The sequence below is a fragment of the Alosa sapidissima genome, chromosome 7 (assembly GCF_018492685.1).
Source record: "Alosa sapidissima isolate fAloSap1 chromosome 7, fAloSap1.pri, whole genome shotgun sequence".
Lineage (NCBI taxonomy): Eukaryota > Metazoa > Chordata > Actinopteri > Clupeiformes > Clupeidae > Alosa > Alosa sapidissima.
Window position 1 is genome coordinate 38,695,952 of NC_055963.1, and position 16,594 is coordinate 38,712,545.

At 42.5% G+C, this 16,594-nt stretch overlaps 1 protein-coding gene across 3 annotated transcripts in view; it reads right to left on the reverse strand.

Annotated features, from left to right (window-relative positions):
* LOC121713557 (coiled-coil domain-containing protein 42-like) overlaps positions 1–16,594 on the reverse strand; it is a 91,712-nt gene that overhangs the window by 49,761 nt on the left and 25,357 nt on the right. For all 3 annotated transcript variants that reach the window (XM_042098255.1, XM_042098254.1, XM_042098256.1), the window contains exons 3-4: positions 14,910–15,014; positions 13,833–14,033 (exon numbers count right to left, since the gene is read on the reverse strand). In XM_042098255.1, the coding sequence (XP_041954189.1) occupies positions 13,833–14,033; positions 14,910–15,014 (306 nt within the window). The remainder of the gene's footprint in view (positions 1–13,832; positions 14,034–14,909; positions 15,015–16,594) is intronic.

Here is a 16,594-nt window from a genome sequence, read left to right on the forward strand (position 1 = left end):
TTCAGAAAAGGTCACAGGTGCAAAGGAGACTCTTTCCGTTCTTGCTCTGATTTGCCCAAGTCCCAAAAGTCCTGAAAAGACCCCTGTGATCTTAGGCACAAATGCCAACCTGTTCCAGCGACTGTCCCAGCTCTGCCGAGAGACCACAGGGGTGGACATTGCACAGACTCTTGGCATAAAGACAAAGAATACCATCGTTCACACCGACCAACCAACCACTGAGGGTGAAGAGGATGAAGTGGCATGTGTGAAGTGGATGGGTCCAGGCTCTCTAACCTTACCTCCGGGTGGTGAATGCTGCGCCATCTGTGAAGTAGAGTTGAAGAGGCCTCTGGGTAAAGACATGTTGATGGTTGAGGCATCACCCACCGCTCCATTACCCTCTGGAGTACTGCTACAGCCTATGGTCATGCCGAGTACCTCAGTGGATGATCACCTCACTGTCCTCATCCAGAATGAGTCTATGAAAGACACAGTCATTCCAATTGGAACTGTCGTAGGCCAGCTGTGTCACGCTGATCCAGTCGTTCCATCTCTGAAAGTTGACACTGAGGCTGTGACTGTGCCAACAGAGTTAGACCCTCAACTTATCCAGTTTGGCGACTCGCCCATACCACACCAATGGAAAGCGCGACTCCGTCAAAAGTTATGTGAGCGAGCAAGCGTATTCTCATTGCACGAGTGGGATGTCGGCCTGGCAAAGGAGGTGGAACATCATATCAGGATGACTGACGCAAAGCCATTCAGAGAACGTTCAAGACGTTTAGCTCCAGCGGATATTGATGATGTTCGTCAGCACTTGCAAGAGTTGTTAAAGGCTGGTATAATTAAGGAGTCACGTAGCCAGTACGCATCACCAATTGTGATAGCCAGAAAGAAAACTGGGCGTATCAGAATGTGCATTGACTATAGGACCCTAAATAGGCGTACAATTCCAGACCAGTACACGACTCCTCGCATAGATGATGCGTTAGATTGTTTAACTGGGAGCAAATGGTTTTCCGTTCTCGACTTACGCAGCGGGTACTACCAGATCGCCATGGCGGAGGAGGACAAAGAAAAAACTGCCTTCATTTGTCCCCTCGGATTTTTTCAATTCGAAAGAATGCCTCAAGGCATAACAGGAGCCCCTGCAACGTTCCAAAGACTTATGGAGAAAGCTGTCGGCGATATGAATCTCCTTCAGGTGTTAGTTTATTTAGACGATCTCATAGTCTTTGGACGTTCATTAGAAGAACATGAAGAACGCCTCCTGCGGGTGTTAGATAGGCTGGAAGAGGTTGGGCTAAAACTATCCCTTGACAAGTGTCAATTTTGTCAACCCAGGGTTAAGTATGTGGGTCACATAGTGTCCGCTGATGGTGTTGCTACTGACCCTGAGAAGCTAGAGGCAGTCGCTAGGTGGCCTAGGCCCACAGATCTTAAATCGCTGCGGTCGTTTCTAGGTTTCTGTGGGTATTATAGACGCTTTATAGCAAACTATTCTGCGATCGTTAGGCCCCTCACAGAGCTGACAAAGGGCTATGCCCCCACCCAGCATGGAAGGAAACAAGCCCCAGACCAGTGGTGGAATGTAACGAAGTACAAATACTTCGTTACTGTACTTAAGTAAATTTTCCACGTATTTGTACTTTACTTAAGTAAAATTTATAGTGCATACTTTTGACTTTTACTTCGTTACATTTTACAGCAATTATCTGTACTTTTACTCCGCTACATTTCTACAACACCATCGTTCCTTTTTACGATACATTTTATGATCAGTTTTTTTTTTTCTCTCTGACAAACACGTTTGTTTTACCGGGGGGTTGCTACCAAAGATTCTGGAGCGCTACGTGCATTCTTAGAAACATAAGCTTCTAGTCTAGACCAGGCAAAGCGTGAGCTTGTAGCCATCTGCATTCGGTAGGCTATATTCACCAGACCCATGGCTACACTGTACATGCAACTGTGTTCTGTGCCTTTCTCTGTCTGTTATCTGCAGCGTTAGGGCCTCCTCTCCGATGAGATTGCTATCCGCGGATCAGCGAAGTTACAGGCTATGCCCATGCTTCTGTCACACGTCTGATCATTTGCGGCACAAAAGAATGGTAGACTATTAATGAACCGGTGGCCGGAAAAAACGTAACATTTTCCAGATTAGGAAATATTCCTTAATTGTGTGTGATTAAATAAAGATGCATAGCCTACAATTGGGGGGTAGTAACGTGAACGCTCATTCAATGTCTATGCGTCTGCGCAAGTGAAACTGAACTTAATCATAAAGACACCTTTCTCAGCAACTTTTCTGTTCAATCAGCATAATTGGCATTACGATCCACCCGACGTTTCCCTTGTCTACCCCGTTAAACTTCAGGCTCTCGTGTTTTGCTGAATGATATTACTCAGCAGATCACCCTAGTAGATAACCAGAATTACAGTCTCTAGAATTGTAGGTCAGAATGTAAACTGGGCCACAGATGGTAAGCACAATTGCATTAACTTAAAACTATCTAGTCGAGTATAACCTAAAACTAGCTTAATTAAAATGCCACAGCCCATACTGATTTTTCCTTTTAGAATATAGATATTAAGAGAATAAATCATTATGCAAATACTTTTACTTTTAATACTTAAAGTACATTTAAAAGCAGGTACTTTTTACTTTTACTTAAGTAGGGTTGTCATTGTGGTACTTTTACTTTTACTAAAGTAAATATTTCTCTGTGTATTTGTACTTTTACTTAAGTACTGAGGTTCAGTACTTCCTCCACCACTGCCCCAGACAAGACCAAGACCTACTTTAAAGACTCAGAACCATTTAATGACCGATGGGATCAGTCCTGCACAGACGCATTCAATCGTATCATTCAGTGTCTGCTCAATGCACCTGTACTGGCATTTGCTGATGCCAATAAGCCATATGTCCTACACACAGACGCAAGTTTCAAAGGGCTCGGTGCCGTACTCTATCAGGAACATCCAGAAGGGTTGAGACCCGTGGCGTTTGCCAGCAGAAAGTTGAGCTCTCCTGAACAACGATACCCTGTACATCAGCTAGAGTTCCTTGCGTTGAAATGGGCTGTCGTTGATAAATTTCACGACTACCTCTATGGAGCGAAGTTCACCGTACGCACCGACAATAACCCGTTGACTTATGTACTTACCACGGCCAAACTCAATGCGACCGGTCATCGTTGGCTGGCAGCCCTGGCCACCTATGACTTCGATGTAAAGTATAGGCCTGGAAAAGCAAACGTTGATGCTGACTTGCTGTCTCGCAACTTACATGAAGGTGGGGAGTGGGATGGCATGTCTCAGAACATAGTGAAGTCCATATGTCGGCGGGTGGAAGTGGACGTATCCCCAAATTCGTCCCCCAGGTATGTGGAACAATTAGGAGCTTCGCCAGCATGTATTCCGGAAGTGTATGCCTTTTCGTCTCAGTTACACCTCAGCTCACTGGAGCAACTATCAAAAGCGGACTTGATGACTGCTCAGAAGAGGGATGCTGTGATCAGACGTGTGATTGAGGCAGTGAAACAGGGAGTCTGGCCTAGCAACAAAGATTTAGACACCGAGATGCTACTGATGAAGAGGGAAGTTGGCAGACTACTGATGAGAGATGGACTTCTGTACAGGGCAAGCAAGAAAGCTGCAGAGGAGGCACTACAGCTTGTGCTGCCTGCTGAGTTCAGAGAAGTGGTGTTGCGCTCTCTTCATGACGACATGGGCCACTTAGGCGTGGAGAGGGTAACTCAACTCCTAAGAGCAAGATTCTACTGGCCCAAAATGGCTCATGAGGCAGAGAAATATGTGCGGAACTGTGGACTGTGCATCACTCGCAAAACACCTGCCAAGAAAGCCGCCTCCTTACACCAAATCACCAGCAGTGGTCCTATGGATCTCGTGTGTATTGACTTTTTGTCAATGGAACCCGATTCCAGAGGCATTAGTAACGTCCTGGTTGTGACCGATCACTATACCAGATATGCTCAAGCCTTTCCTGCAAAGAATCAGAAAGCCCTGACGGTAGCTAAGATCCTAGTCGAAAAGTATTTTGTTCACTATGGCTTACCTGTTAGGATTCATTCTGATCAGGGAAGAGATTTTGAGTCGAGACTGATAAGAGAGCTGTTGACTACCTTGGGCATACGGAAATCACGAACGACTCCGTATCACCCGCAAGGGGACCCCCAACCGGAGCGGTTAAACCGCACGCTGCTCTCTATGTTGGCTACGTTAGGCCAAGAGAAGAAGAGGTCCTGGAGTCAGCATGTAGCCTCCTTAGTGCATGCATACAACAGCACAAAAAGTGATGCGACGGGATACTCTCCTTACTACTTAATGTTCGGTAGGGAAGCTAGACTACCGGTAGACCTGTGCTTCGAGACATCCAAAGATGGAACTGAGGAGAGAAATCATTTCCAGTATGTCGAAAGCCTGAAACGTGACCTGCAACGAGCCTATCAACTTGCTAGTCAAGCGGCTGACAAGACTCACTTGAGGAACAAGAGAGCCTATGATCAAAAGGTCAGTTTTCAGAACATACAGGAAGGAGACCGTGTTCTTCTAAAGAATCTTGGACTAAAAGGGAAACACAAACTGGAAAGTCGATGGAGTTCCATACCCCATGTAGTAGTAGGAAAGATGCCGAACTTACCTGTATTCCGTGTGAGACCTGAAGGAGGCAGAGGCGGAGTAAGAACCATCCATCGTGACCACATCTTACCTATTGGGCAATCTGTGAGGATCCCAGTGGAGCAAGCCTGTGAAGAAACCCCTTTAAGACCTAGAACACGTTCAACCCGAACAAGACAAAGACAACTGATTGTGAGTCAAAGAGAAGAAGTTCCAGAGCTGACGGATTCCTCATCTGATGTGGAGTGTGGCCATTCCCATAGGTCATACCGGGAGTATCTGGAACGTCTGCTGAAGAGGCGAGAAGTGTCGGATAGAATCTCCGTGAGTTCACAGTATGAAGACGCCATAGAACCAAGTCCTGTGCAGTCAGCTGAAGTGCTGGAGTCCGACATACAAGATGACGAAGAAGGTCGAGCTGTGGCAGATTCGGATCCTTATGATTCCGAAACAGACCTGGATGCTGGAAGAAATCCTGTCCACGCACCTAAAGAAAAACTGAGCTGTAAACCAAAAATTAATAGGGTACTTAGACCAAGAATAACTGAGAAAAGACAAATAAAACCTGTGTTTAGACTTACTTATGACGAACCTGGAAAGGCAAGTGAGCAACCAATAACAATAGTTCATAGAGGCATTATCATTAAGTTAGGTAAAAACTAAGTTGGGTACAAAGTCCACAGTGTATATAAAAAGGTTTAATACTTTAAATAGGATCTAGAGTTAAGGTGTTCTAGTGTCTAATGAGGACATTTAGACATTTAGTAAGGGGAGGATGTAGCCCTATGGGAATTTAGGCTATTTCCTAAAACTACTATTTTCATTTTGGTTATTTTCTTTATAATGCACATTTCATGTTGTTAAGAATGTGTTAAAAATGTTTACATGTACTAAAAATTAAGTTAATTAAAAATGACTTACCTGGAAGAAAGATCCAATCAGGAGTCGGGGTTAGAGGTCACGAGGAAGGAGGAAGATGAACGGGAGGAGAAGGAGACCGGGAAAAAAGAGAGAGACACGAGTGAGAACTGCGCTGTGTACTGCCACCTTAGAAATTGGTAAAACACCAAGTTAATAAGTGTGATAGTAAATGTACCTGCATACTACACAAAGAGTGAGTTACATACATTTGGATAAGTTTGCAGTGTAATAGTTTATGGTTTTGAAGAACTCGGTTAGAGTTCTCAACGAGGAGAAAGAGTGGACGGCTAGTCAGCACGATCTAGCTACAAAGACTTTGCCAGCGAGTAGCCTGCTCGGTTGCCCTTTTGTGCCTCGTCTGAAGAAGCACTTATCTCCGGAACCATCCCCTGCTAAGCTGTTGGAAGACGTCTTCAACCACCCGCATCGCCAGCACCGCGTTGCCGCGGCGTGGACAACGACAACGACCAGCACTACTGCAGCAGTGAGTTTTTTTGTTTGCTGCGCAGTGGCGCCAAGTGACCATTTTGTTTGAGGTCTCTACGCTCCCAAGCCACGATACAGGCCTGCAACGTGTCCTCCCTTCTATGACTGTCTGGGTATTCATTCTATTTGCCGGCTTAGCTTTAACTGTATGTGATTTAATGTGTTGTTTGCATAAGTAGCCATTGGATTGAACTGTGTTTTTGAATTTGCACTTATATTTTAACTGTATGTGCGTACTATATTTTTTCAGTAAATAGTTTAAACGTATTTTTGTTGAAGACTTGCATTACATTGGGTTTATGATCTTTATGATTTTGATCCTTAAGGTAAGATAATATTATTGAGTTAAAATTAGCCTGGTTTAAAGTAAAAGTGTTTAAATGCTGATTGAGAAGTGACATTTCAGTTGATGCTTATTGCACTTATTGTATTGATAGCCATTTAAGAAGTTAATGTTTAGTTGACTAAGTGAGATAGCTGCAGACCTTTAGTGCTTTTCTTTAACTTAGCGCTAAAGACACTGTATTGATATTTACATTAGGTTGCCAGCTACCATTAGGGTAGGTATTAAAATAGCTGTAAATGCTAACAAACAAATAATAATTAGGGAATTACTTTAGAGCATTAATTAAGCTTAGAGAGAGAGATCTCTCACCACATAGGAATTCGGGGAGCGCACTCCACACTAATAGCCAGACACGCTAGGGGGCGCTACACCTGCATTCATTCATTCATTCATTCATTCAACCTTTATTTATTCTCGGAGGGTCATTGAGGGAAGCCCTCATTTTCAATGAAGCCGAAATTACAGAAGCGAAGCAAAGCGCTCCACAAACAAGACAACATTCGAGGACTTCTGTTGAAGAATTTTATACAAAGCCTGCGCTGACAGTAATCCTCCTGCCCCTGATAGGCCTACCACAGCTGTGGATAGTGTGGAATGTTCAAGTAATAACACAATCCAATGTGTGTCTCAATTGTCCCCCGCTGACCACACATTTCTCTAGATTTTGCAACGAACTTACATGACACAATGCCATAAAATATGCCAGTTTTAGGACACAGAACAATGTTTGTAATGATACCAGGTAGGCCAGGTATTGTCGAAGGTGCATGGTGAAGTGAAATTCTTACTTTGGAAAACAAACATTTGCCGATATCATCGCCGATCATCAGAATATTGCAACAGATTCTGTGTTCTGTGAAGGGCCGGATTAACTGGGCACAATTGTCTGATGGCCCCCCTTCCCCCCAGCCAACGTGAATCGGGTGGTTAGTTAATAGGCCTATCGTGAAGATTTTTCCTGCCATCTAAGGCAGAAGCGCATCTGTGAGGCCAAGCCTCACCAAGTAGCTCATTTGTTTACAACTAACATTCCATTTAATTAAACTGCTTTATAGGCTATGCCAAAATAGTTTTCAACATTTTGAATATTAGTGTCGGGTGAATTGAAATGTTCTCAAAGTAGTAGAAAGCTGCTTGGGACCCCCGTCAAGCAATATAACCATACAAACGCGCTTCCTGCACTCATTGTTTCAAAAGGAGTAATTTTGGCTTTGTCACAACTGAAGAGCTGTGGACGGCACGGCACGGTATGCCCAATGAAAATAAATTAACGCAACGCAACACAACACAAACCCCGCTTCTCTCGCGTCAGTCACTGACATGAACGAAACACAGAACCCGCTTCTCTCACGGCAGTCACTGACAGTAACCTAGAATAAATGCATGGGGAAAAACACTTCCCTGAAAAAAGACATCGTAAAACACTGAAAGTTAATATTTTGTCACTAGCAACATTCATCTGTCCTTTGTCAAATGTATTATATTCCAAATACCCTATGCGTAATTCTGCTTCATAAAGTTGAACAAATACATTTGCTTATTTCACAGAAAAATATAAATAGCCAGTCAGTGCAGAGTTGGTAAGTTATGGTAGGCCAACTTGCAGTGAACATACAAACAGGGGAAATTATTTCTCTTGCAGCTGAGTAGCCTCAGGTGCGCACGTAGACATAAGGCCGAACATGCAAGCGCCAATGAATCGTGCTCTCACGACAATCGCGCCGTTAAACTTAAATAGGTTAACATCACTCTAAGTTCGCCTTCAAGCAAGGAAAACGATGATTTGAAGACATCTGTTTCGTTGGAAGCGCAAGGGGTAGCAACAGGGCAACACAGAGACAGGCCCGATGGCAGGGCTGTTATGAGAGTATTAAAATATGGGATATTCTACGGGAAAACATTAAAACGGCAAGACAGCGGGGAAAGTTAAAATACGTGATAAACACGGAAACAGTTGGCATGCATTGTTTCGGTCCCCGTGCACAGGGATTATTTATCATACTATTAATCACATATGATTATTTGTGAAATTGTGCAAACAGGCGCAACACATTTGAAAAGGAAGGACTGGTAGCATGCAAGCTCACGGGAAAGATTGATTTAAGAACGTTATCACAAAGTGTGTGGCTGTGGCGCGGGCGGAAGACAATTGGCAGGGGAGGGTCATGTCTTTTTTAACAATTCTGTTGGAGGGTCATTGAACAATTTCTAGCAGGCAAGAGAGGGTCATGCAACTTCCAACTGAAGCACTCAAAATTCCTCCGGTGGCCCCTTCAATAAATAACGATCAGTCCCTAGATTGCTCCTGGGCTATATGTCTTGGTTCTGTTAACAACTCATTGTCAAACGCATAGCCTATCTCGCGGTTGCATCCATAACAAACAAACATGCAATGTGAACGTCTGGGATTGGGGAGAGCACTAAATGCTCTACTGAATAAGCACAAAGTCAAACCTTTAAATGAAAAACACTCTTTAATTCTCCAAAAAAATAAACCGCTAATGAAGTAAACTTGTGACCATCAAAAATCGTTTATCGCTCGTAACTCCATGATACCAGGACGTAACAGGAAGGCATTTGGCTGAGCAACGGAGGTTAATATGTTCCATGTTTTGTCCAAATGATAACTGTCTATCATCGTTGCACTCGGAGAAAACCGGAATGTTTCATTCGTCCCCGTTTCAATCGTCCCGGTTGTACCTACTCAAAACGCAGATAGAACCTTATTATTCTAAGGTAGCGAAATAGCGTTCAGCATGATTCATGCCCAATTAATTTCCCCTGTTAAAGTGTTCGCCTTTGTAGTTTGGTTTCGTGATATAGCCTATGATAAACGGCTTATGGCCAAATATGTGAAAACGTTAAAATACAGTAGGCGATAAACCCGGAAAAAGTTGACAGTGATTTTTTCATAATCACTTTGGAGGGTCATAGAAAAATGTATTGCTGGCGAGGGAGGGTCACGTCTTTTTGGACTAATGCTCCCAAAACTCCTCCGGTAGCCCCTTAAATAAATAACGAACAGTCCCTAATGAAGTAAACTTGTGACCATCAAAAATCATTTATCGCCTGTAACTCCGTGATAACAGGACGTAACAGGAAGGCATTTGGCTGAGCAACGGAGGTTAATACTCTATATTTTGTCCAAATGATGTCTGTCTATCATCGTTGCACTCGGAGAAAACCAGAATGTTTAATTTGTCCTGCGTCTCTACGGCTGCAAACGGGATTCACTCGCAGTTAACCAAATATTTCTTTATTAGGGCAGGGCAGGCATATTTCTGGCTATTACATTATTTCTAAACCAGTCTGCTAAAGTCTGTAGTGAAGTCTGTGTAGGGTTTTCCAGGCTCCATTTCTTTTTACGAGACACCCTGCTCACTTGAGCCATCTACTGGTTGTTTGGGTTGTTGCAGCGTCTCACTGGAAAAATACAAATTAAAGTCGCGTGATACCGCGTGATCCCACGCGCGGACCGCGAGTGAAGCTGGCCAAATCGAAGCACTGCCCACTGTATATTTTACCACATCTACTTGTGGAACACTTGAGAGAGCTTGCGGACCACAATTTGAGTACCACTGCTGTATGTAAATATAATAAAGTTATTTATTGAAAATTGACCTGTTTTGTATATTCGTTTTAGGAGTTGCATCAGTTTTTGTCCCTTTTAGGCTAAAGGTTTATCTTACCTTTCATATCTTCTGTCTCACAGGGGGCCATAGTCGTCATAGTCGAATGTTTAGTGCATTTTGAAGTGAGTACATTATGTTAAGGCAGACTGATTCTAATCCTGGGTACAGGGTCATACAGACAACAGGGGTACTGGTGTTGCCCATTTTACTAACCACATGAGCAATCCCCTTACGAAAAAATAGTACAGGAATCTTATAGTATTTTGGGACAAAATATTATAGTAATCTTATAGGAATATGTATTTTGGGGACATACCGTAGAAGTACTACTAATAACTCTATAATATCCTATAACTGCTATAGTTTTTCTATAGTAGTCTTATACTATAAGATTCCTACAGTACTTTTTCCTAAGTGTCATACGTGACAGAAAACAACTTGAGTAGGCTAACCTCTGCCAATGTAGGCTATCAAAGCCATAGTTCTCATTACCGGAGAAGTCTTGCAGCACACGTTCTCTGCTTCTGTAGGCACTGGTGCAATTCCAGCGAAATATAGCTAGGAGTAGGTAAATGTGTTTGCATTTAGATCTATATATATATTTGGCTATGACCATGTGGTCTTTCAATGATAGTATCATGGAATTCAAACCATAACTATCTATTCCGATAGCATACAATTAGCAGGCTAGGTCAGTGGCTGAACTGCATTTAGGGTGCTTATAACCTGTGTTGTGAAGTAAAATATCTACTAGTGTCATGAGCTCTCTCTCTGCCTGGTAACACACGCTGATTGAAGTCTGATAACCTCCACCTGTTCCTGCTCTGCTCTGCTCTGCCTCACCCTCGTTAACCTACCAGCTGCACTGCATTCACCACTCATCATGCCCTGTATATAAAGCCTTGCTTTTCAGTCCACACTTGTCAGATCGTCTGCAACCAGCACCAGTTACCTGCCTGTTTTGGAAAACGCCTCTGACTCTTTGCCTGTGATCCCGGACCCGCTCGACTACTTCTGTGTTCTCCAGCCCCGGTAATCTTGACCTGCCTTCCGTCTCTCTTCTACGAATACCGCCTGATCCTTGACTGTACTGCCGCTTCGTTTCAATTGCTGTTGTGTGTGTGTGTGTTTTTCCCCCAGGACTTCCCGGATCATCCAGCTCCTGCCATTGTTGTTCGGCTACTGGGGGAACACACACACGCAGACCCCTGAAACCCCCTTAACCCCCAACCCTTAAATAAACTTTCGAACGTGACGCTTTTGTGGTCCTCGTCCTGTTTGGTGTCTGACAACTAGGAATATTGCAAAGACTTTTGACTGTGTAAAGAAATAGGTCTTTATTTTAAAATGTTTCCAACTGTTTATTACTTGAATGCAAGATGACGATTGTCACAAACGTTTACCTCTTTTAGGAGAAATTTTAAGCTGACATGCAATTCTGCCCTACAACGCCAAATGGCAGTATCTGCAAAAATGCCAAACTGAGAAAAACGGCTTTTTGTGTTTTTCTTACACCAAGTATAAGCATCAATTTATAATCAACAACAAGGGGTATAATTAGATAGATCAAAGTGAGGTGAATATTAAACATTTTGTTTTTTGACATTTAGGCAAAATTTGGTAGTTTTATAGGCTATACTGCGCTTTGCCTTTGCATTACTGCTTATACTTACGTAGCCATACAATAACATTTTGCAGTAAGTTTTTATATTATTTGAGGAGGTACTTACTACATTTTTAGTGAAGATATGCTGCTTGATGCCTTAACAATGGCAACTCTGTCATTTATAAACATTTATGTTAAAATGGAACAAAATCAATCGGGTATTCTTGTAGACTTTCATGTCAAGCAATATTGCATTGCTGCACACCAAAACCTAACCTTTGACACCTTTGCACACTGCTGCTTATATTTATTAAAGTAAATGTTAATTACTTTTTGTAAAAAAAGACTGACTATTTTGAATATGATACTTTCACTGGCATTTAATATTTGTGAGACTGTATCATGATAGACACCTAATGTGTGTGTGAATGGTAGTGTGCCTTTATAGAAGAAAGTCCAGGGCCTCTTTTTTAGTCCCAGTCTGTCCCTGTGCACACACGCACACACACACACACCCTATTAAAGTAAGGGCAAGTGAAACAAAGGCAGAATGCAGTAATGGCAATTGAAATCAAGGCAGTAAGGGCAGATACTGCACTCTGCCATGGTTTCACTCTACTTTTCTATACAAACTGCAAACTAAAAATGTAAATTTAGCTAAGAAATGTATTAGGTAGCCATATGAAATTTTAACAGATTGAAGAGCAGATCATGTACTTCTTATTTGTGCAAATTTTTTTTTTTTAAAAAGTGCAGATACTGCTCTTAGCCTTTGTAGGGCAGAATTGTTACCATTCTATTAAACCTACGTTCACCGACAAACGATCAGGAAGCGGTTCTTCTTCCTACTCTTCCTCGAGTTTTAGTCAGGTTTTAGCACTGTAAAGTTGAATATGGAGCATAGCACAGGCAGAATCGGATGAGGACGCACTGGAGGGAGCGTTACAGTACTGAACGATGAGATGAGACCTTTAATAAGTGACATTCGGTTTTTGTCATAACAAGTTAGGGTTAGGAAATTAGAATTAAAATTTGCTTTGGTGAGTGGTTGTTTGGACCATTATGCACTGGCCAGTTGTCCCCGCCCCACTCATCCCATCTAAAAGTAAAAATAAATAAATAAATAAAACAGAATAAAATAAAAGTTAAAAGGAAAGGAAATAAAATAAAAGAGAGGAGCTTGTAAAAAAGACACAGAGTGGTATAAAACTTTAATGCAATTTTTCATTAAGACCTTGTGGGTGTAGTGTTTGAAGTTTTAAAATCCACAATCTCTCTGCTCTTTTCCTCTGTAAAATTGTCCAGCCTGGGTTCCCTTCAAGGCCACAGACCCTCAAATGTGTGATGTGCGTCTGGAAATGTGTGACAAGATAAGTGTTGAGTGTATTTTTATGTATGTTGTGCAGATGTTGTTTGAGGCGTATGCGAAGTGTATGTCCAGTTTCCCCAATGTACAACATGTGACAGTGAGTGCAGGTGATAACATATACTAAATTGGGAGTGTCTAAGTTGAGTGGATTGGTGGGTGCAGAACAGTGACTATGAATATTGGTGATGAATAGGTGAGGGGTGAAGTGTAAGTTTTCTTTGGGGGGTGGTGGTTGTAAGTGACGGGTGAAGGTGGTGCGTATGAGGAGGTCTTTGAGATTTTTATTGCGTCTATATGCGGAGATGAGTGTGTGGTGTTGGAAGGTGGGGTGTGTTGTTTGGAAATCAGTATAGTGTTGTTTCAGTGTGTGGTGAAGGTGTTGTATGCTGTGTGAGTAGGTGCCAATAAGGGGCAGGAGATGGGGTGGGTCAGGGTTGGGGTTAGGAAGAGGGTTGGGGTTAGGGTTAGGAAAAGGGTTGGGGTTAGGGTTAGGCAAAGGGTTGGGGTTGGGGTTAAGGTTAGGAAAAGGGTTGGGGTTAAGGTTGGGTTAGGGTTAAGGTTAGGAAGAGGGTTGGGGTTAAGGTTAGGAACTTGGTTAGGGTTACAGTTAGGGTTAGGGTTAGAGGTTAGGGTCAGGGTTCATGTGTCATGACAGTGTCATGTGTTCATGACAGTGTCATGTCACTCTTATGTTGATACTGTCAAGTAAAGACAAACTCAGATGCTAAACTGTCAGTGAGGAGAATGGAGTCCACACTGCCAATATGTGCACTGTGTAACGTTGTTGTAGCAGGTTACCCTTTGTGTTGATTGTGACAAAGTAGGCGTCTATGTCCCACACAAGTGACCTACCTGCTCACTGACCTGCACCACCTTATCAAGGTAATTGGGGTAAATGGCATTCTTCTTTACGTGGGTCTCCAAACAATTTCTCTCTTGTATCAGAGTCTTCATCTCCTTTTGTAGGACACAGAGGTCCTCCCACTTCTGATTCGTCAGCTCCCTTTCTTGGCCTGCTTTCCGTATGGCACGGCAACGTTTCATTTCATTATCCTGTAAGATGCTTAATGATAAGACTGACATCTCTGCTATTAGCCAACTTTATACATCCTGCACTGCAAAAACAGCTTATCTAATAAAATCTAACCAAGTGTTATTAATCTTATATCAAGCTCATAAAATCTGTATAAGTTTACCTAGCACTTTCCCGTAAAATCATTTGACTTAATTTAAGAACAGTCTGACTTATTTTAAGATGTCTCATAGTGAAAACAAGCAAATTTGTATGCCAGTGCGTTAAGCATATTTGTCCAAAAACGAAGTAAATTAAGTCAAAATGATATTTTGAGAGAGTGCTAGGTAAGCCTCTTCATACTAGCCTAGAAATCTAGACGCACCCTAGCGGCAATTACATTTGCTGCCAGGGCTAGTCTAGCAACTCTCCGTTGGCTTGTGAGCTCGAAAAATTAAACTTCTATCAGGCCAATCAAATCGTGTATAGAGTCGTTAGGCGGGCTCAACATAATGATTGATGGCAGAGTTGCAACGGTTTGGCTTGGATTCCTTGCTACTTGAAAACAAAGAAGATGGATGTTGCTGTTGGTGAACAGTGTGACACGAGTTAAGCTTTTTTTAAGTTGGCAAAAGTTTGAACTAGCCAACTAGCTCCGCTGATGGGAAAACGCATGGGACTCATAGCACTGTCCTATTGCGTGCAGAGGGAATTTGAAAGACAACCGATTATCCCGCCCCTCGGACTGAGCACTGCGAACGGTGAGTGCCCAGAGCCTACATTTTAATGTGGGTCTGGCTCGTCAGGCTATCTTCATACTAAAAACAATACCAAATAGATTTTTTGATCGTAATACAGTATAAGACTAATAACACTTTTCATTTTTTGCAGTGCGGCTGAACTGGAAAGGGGATTACCTTCAAAAAATTGTCAAATCTCTGTAGATACTCCCTCATCTGTCCTTCCTTGTCATACAGCTCATCCTTTCGTACACGCAAAGCTCTTAAGGTTGTGTCAAAGTCCTTAGATGAACAAAATATGAGTGAGGAAGCCAGTTTCTTAGGGACATGTGCTACTATCCTGACTAGATTGTGTGGCAGCTCTACACAACCTCTGTATGTTATGGTTATGGTATCAGCCTTGATGTATGTAATGTTATACATAACCTTGGTGTATCGGCCTTCCAAAGTTTCTTAAGATCCAAATTAAGGCCATTGATCAAGTGAACAGGGCCATTTGTGTATCAACCTTTATTTGCTTAATCATTTTTCCATTTATTTTCCTTTGTAGTACCCTAGGGCCCCAGGTTTTTGACAAAGGCCATTAAATAGGAAGTGGACCTGGAGGGTATTTGTAAGTAAATGATTATTATCATTGTATTGTGTAAGCAGAAATATTGTTGTGCTGAGTTCTAAGAACAGAGAGTTCTACAGAGAGTTGTCACAACGCTATGTCTTGCTTCCTATTTTCTGTGTGCATCTGTACAATAAAAGACACAGCTTTTGGGCTGCAAAGTCGGTGAAAGGAATCATTCCTTACACTAGCACGCTCTCCTCGGACAAAGGGCAAAGCGATACTACGTGTTGTGGTTCTTGTATCTATATGTTGGGGTTAAATTCCCTGACATTACCTGGTCCTTTCGAGCCGGATCCCAAAATACCCAAGTTCCTGGGACTGATCGTCGGAAGTTGAAGACTGTGCACAGCCCGCGGTCTAGGACCGTGGAAAAAGCCCCGTACGGTGAATTCCGTGCTGGCCAACTGACGGCGACCAGACCCTGGACTGGATTGACGGGATCCGAATAACAACAGAGCAGAACCATAACAGCGCGAGTAAAAAATAGTCTGGGACTATGTTTGAAAGGGAAAGATCGCATTAAGTTGCTCTTTTCTGTATACAGCTGTTTAAAAGTAAGGATAAACAAAGTACCAGGGGGTTCGAGTCCCACCTGAGTTTATCGGGAGAGTACTACAGGGGGTTCGAGTCTTAAAGTCTTAAAGTAATCAATCATCTGACAAAATTAAGGGCTGACATTTGCTTCCTACAAGAAACACATCTAACAGCCACAGAAATACAGAATCTTAAATTCAGTCAATTTGATAAAATATACTCTTCAACATACAACAGCAAACAAAGAGGTGTCTCAATTCTAATTAACAAAAACATTCAGTTCTCACTAAACCAATCTATCACAGACCCAGAAGGAAGATTCATCATAATAAACGCAGTTTTCAACCATACAACATTTACACTGGCAAACATTTATGGCCCAAACAATGACGACCCATCTTTTTTTCACAACCTTTTCTCCACGCTATCCAATTCCAACAACCTCATCATAGCAGGAGACTTCAACACTGTCATTAATCCCACAATTGACCGCTCAAGCACCTCTGGCAACTCAAGAACTTGGCATTCCACTAACACAATAAAACAATACGTGGAGGACTATGGCCTTAGTGACAGTTGGAGGTTGAGCAACCCCTCTCTAAGAGAATATTCATATTTTTCAACAGTTCACCAATGCTCCTCTAGAATTGATCTATTTATAGTCAGCAACTCACTAATACCCAAGATATCAGATAACACAATCCACTCAATA